Source organism: Pundamilia nyererei, unplaced genomic scaffold, assembly GCF_000239375.1.
Source record: "Pundamilia nyererei isolate P.nyererei 1_Seehausen unplaced genomic scaffold, PunNye1.0 scaffold01697, whole genome shotgun sequence".
Taxonomy (NCBI): domain Eukaryota; kingdom Metazoa; phylum Chordata; class Actinopteri; order Cichliformes; family Cichlidae; genus Pundamilia; species Pundamilia nyererei.
The window spans coordinates 1-5,142 of record NW_005189098.1 but is presented as its reverse complement, the minus strand read 5'-3'; the positions used below and the strand labels follow the sequence as shown (position 1 = coordinate 5,142).

The following is a 5,142-nucleotide window of genomic DNA, read 5'->3' as shown; positions in this document are numbered from 1 at the left end:
ATCTGCTTCAAGGTTTGACCAGAGATGCTCTTCTGCATACCTTGGTTGTAACGAGCGGTTGTATGAGTCACTGTTGTCTTCCTATCAGCTCCAAACTGTCTAGTCATTCTCCTGTGACATCAACAGCAGCTTTCTGAGCATTTTGCCCAGATGACTGCTGCTCACTAAATATCTTCTTCAAACCCTGGAGATGGTGGTGTTGGAAAATCCGAGTAGGTCAGCAGTTTCTGAAATACTCAAACCAGCCCGTCTGGTCACCAACAACCACGCCATATTCAAAGTCACTTAAATAGCCTTTCTCGCCCATTCTTGATGGGCAAGAAAGGCTATTCAAGTGACTGAACATGTGATTGAACAGCTAATGGTAATGGACTGTTTCTTATATAGCGTTTTTCTACTCTCCCGGAGTATCAAAGCAGTTTAGACAACATGCCACATTCACCCATTCACACAAGCACTGTCTTCTATGCTTCTAGTGCTTACTAACATTCACACACATTCATACTCCGATGGAATCGAACCACCATTAGCTTTTTATAATTATTTGAACATTATAAAAAGTACCTAATGAAGTGGCCAGTAAGCGTACAGATCCGATTATTCCTTTATATATGAATAACAATATTCGACCGTAAAGAAATCTCCGGTCAGACATATATAATATGAAAGGCTGATACGTGAGGTCTTGTGTAATTCTCTTTGAAAAAATAAAAATAATTGGCAGCATCATCTGCTGCCGCTAACCCTCACCCTGCCCGCCTACGTCACGTCGCTGAATCAGCTGCGCTGCACCACAGAAGCGTAATTTACGCACATAATTTTCAGGTGAGTTTTCGCTGGAAGAGTTTACCTGGCCGCAGGTGCAGGAGTGGATTTCTCAACTCTTACGTGACGTGTTTTCAGCAGATGAAAACACGCAGGAACGTTTCCAAATGGCCTAATTTCTTTGACAAGTCGCAACAGGACGAGCTGACTGATCTCTGGCTGCGCGCGCGCGTTTTGACATTGTGTTGCTCCACCTCCGCCTACAACAGCTGAAGTCGCAGTTGAATCGCACGGAGGAAGCGCATAGCAGTCAGGGAGGAGAGAGAGACAGCGCGACAGCTGACGATGGCGGAGAATAAGATGGGCCCGAACCTCCAGGCTGGAGCCGGAATCTTCGCGAAACGGGTCCAGAAGTCCTTGAACCGAGCCCAGGAGAAGGTGAGCCAGAGGAGATCCACTTTTTTAAAAAGTTTCACTGAGCCCACGCAACTTCTTGACAGTGCCCGAAAGTCACTGCCACGGCTCTGTTAAACTATGAGACGGACACATTGAGCTTGTTTTATTAAGCTGTTCGGTGTTGAGGGCTGGAAAAGCCAGTATGAGAGAGGGAGAGAGACCTTGGCATCATGTTCCCACGATGACAGGCTTCTGAAATCGTGTTTCGCTTCTAAGCAGGGTGATTGGTTAAAAAAAATCCCCCACTGATTTCACTTTTGTAATCTGTGTGTGTGTGTGTGTGTGTGTGTGTGAGAGAGAGAGAGAGAACTGCTCGACTTCATCACTGCCGTCTTTTCGGCTGTGTTTCGTTGGATGGTTTGTAAGGGCATCAATCAATCTGGACGCGTTTACGCACTGTGATCCTGACCACAAGACAGCATTCAAAGCAGTCTGCACACTGTGCTGTACCAGACTGAGCCACTTACTCCAGTTCATGCGTGTGGGTTCACCGTTAACCTCACTAAACTGGCCCCTTTTTTAACCACTAATAAAACGGTAGCTTAGATTTCCCCCGTCTGAGCAACATGCTGTTGTTCACTGCTATGCAGCTGTGTGCGGACACAGAAATGCTGCTACTTCCTGACTGTGCACTTCCTCTCACTAGCTGTGTCTTTCTCGGTTTGTGGTCAACAAACTTGAATTCACCACTCCACCTAAAAGCAGCAGCTACAAAGGCTTGCTTTTTCGGTACAGTGAAGACTAAAGGGCTGTTTTGGGGCGACTCTGTGATTTCTGTGGTGGTAAATTAAAGAATGGGCATGATGATGAGAGCTTTTATATGCAGATTTCAAGTCAAAGGTTTCAAACAGCTGCACTCGTTGGGCGGTGAAGGGCTCAGAAAAAGTTAGCCACATGTGTCTGGTTAAGTTTTGGGACGGGTGTAAATGGTGCTCTATGTAGAGTGTTAGTCTGGTTAGGTCAGTATATCCACACTGTCAGATCCACTTTACATGACACAGGTTTATTTTGTTATGTTGAAAGTGTGTGTATCACTGCATGCCGTGGTCACAAACCTTTAAAGAATCAACATCATCTGTATTTTCTGTGTTTGCAAAACCTATTTTAAAGTTTTTTTTTCAATTTGAGCCTCAAAAATTCATCATTCAGTGATTCAGCAGCCAGATGCTGGAGGCAGAGTTTAATATATAGTTTTTTAAAAATATGTAATTTGGTTATAGATTGTATTTTAAAGGTGGTGACAAAGTGGTGTAAACTTTCTAATGGCTGTCAGGGGGCAACATGGCTGGTTGCAGATCAGACATGTTGAACATGTCCTACATGTCTGTGACCTCAGTAAACGTCTGGACACAGATTCTGGTTTCAAGTCTTAGTGAAAAAAGCATGATGTTAATCTTGTAAATTACGGTCTTTCTTAGGTTCAGAACAGATGACAATGCAGGGTGTGATTTAGGGTGGGCCTACCATGTGATTAGCAAGGTGCTGCAGTATGAGCATTCAGGATCCTTTGGTTTCTTAGCTCATCTTGTCTCGTTTCAAAACATCAAGTTGGCGGCAGCCAAAATGCCAATCTTGAACTTTCAGAATGAAAGTCTGTAAACCACTGGTGATGTGATGGGAGCCGTTTTTTGTTTACAGTCTATGCACTAAACAGACCATTTGAATGTGAGGGAATGTCGGTGCTCTCCTGTTGTGGGCGCCCTTGAAGCAGAGCTACTAAATAACTAGAGGACCAAGCTGAAATGTTTTTTTTACTACGTGTTGGACATCATTGTGGACCTAATATACAGTATCTGCAAAAACATCATGTGAAGGAAAACTCAATGAATTAGGTTTAATGTTATTGCATTTATATAGTGTTAAAAAAAAAAAAAAGGCGTTACAAATGGTGGAGCTGAACTACACAACACAAACAATCACCCATAAAGTAACTCAACAGTTCTGTGGGAGATTCAGGTGTGTTATACCTGCTAAATATTGGTAAAATTAGGTGAGGTCTGGTGAACTTACTACTTGCAGTTCCTAATTTTTCTATTTGCTTTCTTCAAATTCCAACTTTTGGTGATATTATTTAGTTGCACTTGCATGTACTCTACAACACCTGTAGGCAGGCTTTGATATAGTTTAACTTTAATCTGTATGAGCACAATCTGTAGAAACCTCTCGTGGCATATTGTTAAAATTTACTCAATCTGATTTCTTTTTTTATGCTTTCAGGTTCTTCAGAAACTGGGCAAAACTATGGAAACCAAAGATGAGCAGTTTGAGCTCTGTTTCCAGAACCTCAACAAACAGCAGGTACTCAACAGCGTAACCACAGTTTCTAAATGGTAGTCTTCTGCTTTCTGCTCTACAACCTTGATAAAACCCCTTTAACATCTTTAATCTCGAAGCTCATTTGTTTCCCTTTACCAAAATTCTTCACATAATTGCAACAGGGCCAAAAAGTGTTTTGTGTCTTTTTTTCCCTGCACTGACGTGCCAACTCACAAGTTCAGGCAATCATCCTGGCCTTGAAAACAGGAAATGCAAGACGGAGCTCCTGCCTATTTTCTTATCTGTTCTGTGTAAATACGACTTACTATGTCTCCCCTAGAGATCTGTGTGCAGCATTACCCTAAATTGTGAAAGAGCTGTCATTTAAGAAAGGTTTTTACAGGCTGACGAACTGAAAGCCTCAGACTGGCCTTTCTGAACAGCTCTAAATGTAGACTACTTAAAATTTAGAAAAGAGGAAGCAAAAGTGCTTTCATTTTAAAAGTAACAAAATGCCTTCATTTATTGTTGCGTACTGGTGATCTGTATTCCATTAATACTGTATTAATACTGTAATCGCTGCCACTGTTGGGATTCTGTTGCTCAGGTTTTAAGTTCACCGAGTGGCAAACAACTACACTACATACTGCAGGGAAGTTGCCGAAGAGCAACAGGAAGGAAGTCTACCCACTGACACTCCATGCTGCTTTCACTTCACAAAAGCCACATAAGATATTGTGATTGTTATTTAATTTAAGCTCCAAGTTGTGGTGAGATTGCAAGGAGCTGTGATGTCAAGCAAACTGATGCAGAGAGAGTTTCACAGCAAACTAACAGCCTGCAGTCCAGCTGAAGCACACTGATGTCAAGGAAATGATGCAGCACAATTTTCTTATATTGTCCAACTGTTACTGGGCGTCACTGAATTGAACTTTTCTCCTTTCTTCCTGCACGCAGATCGACGGAAGCAGGTTGTTTAAAGATGTCAAAGCCTACTATGCAGCAGTGAAAGGTGGGTTTGCAAAGCATGGATTGAATCCCCAGTCTTACTGATGGAGAAGTTGAAAACTAGGGAAGTGAAAGTCTTCTATTTTTTTTTGTGGGAGACTTTTGCAATCCTGTCTGTGCTACCAAGTTGTAAAGATCCCTGATCCCGCCTTAAAAAAAAATAGCAGACGCAGCATATGTGAGTCATGTATGAGAAACCGTTGTTTTTCATGTTGTCAGCTTTTGCGCCTGCATTGTGAGCTCCAGTCAGGAAACTAGTGTTGTTTTGGCCTTTGTAATGTGGGTGCAGCAGCAGCACCAGAAACATTAAAAACAATACCACCGTGGTGCTGTTTGTGCTGCCAGAAGGTAGATGGGCTTATTCCCATGGAGTCATGACTACATTTTAAGATTTCCTTTTTTTTCTTCCTTTTTACAGGCATGCATGAGACATCTAAGCGGCTATCCCAGACGCTGAGCGACATCTATGAATCGGACTGGGATGGAGTGAAAGATCTCGCTGTTATAACAGAAGTAGGATTATGATGCAGCCACTGTTTTATTTGGGAAGTCCCACTTTGGTTGTGTCTCCCCCCCCTTGTGGCATGGTACCTAAATGCCACAAGCACAGATTGGGATCTGACTGTTTGAACACTTATCAGCCACAAGTTAGGCCAG

At 42.6% G+C, this 5,142-nt stretch overlaps 1 protein-coding gene across 1 annotated transcript; it reads left to right on the top strand.

Annotated features, from left to right (window-relative positions):
* The first annotated feature begins 754 nt into the window (after positions 1-754).
* Positions 755-5,037, top strand: LOC102215444 (bridging integrator 2-like). Its single transcript, XM_005755505.2, has 4 exons — positions 755-1,203; positions 3,439-3,519; positions 4,435-4,489; positions 4,904-5,037. The coding sequence occupies exons 1-4, from the start codon at positions 1,111-1,113 to the stop codon at positions 5,008-5,010; spliced, it is 336 nt and encodes a 111-aa protein (XP_005755562.1). The 5' UTR covers positions 755-1,110; the 3' UTR covers positions 5,011-5,037.
* The last annotated feature ends 105 nt before the right edge of the window (positions 5,038-5,142 follow it).

Excerpts from the sequence above, each read along its gene's own strand:
- LOC102215444 (XM_005755505.2), top strand. The coding sequence starts at position 1,111 with ATGGCGGAGAATAAGATGGGCCCGAACCTCCAGGCTGGAGCCGGAATC. Across the intron at positions 3,520-4,434 it reads AGAACCTCAACAAACAGCAG|ATCGACGGAAGCAGGTTGTT; the intron begins GTACTCAACAGC and ends TCCTGCACGCAG. Across the intron at positions 4,490-4,903 it reads CTACTATGCAGCAGTGAAAG|GCATGCATGAGACATCTAAG; the intron begins GTGGGTTTGCAA and ends TCCTTTTTACAG.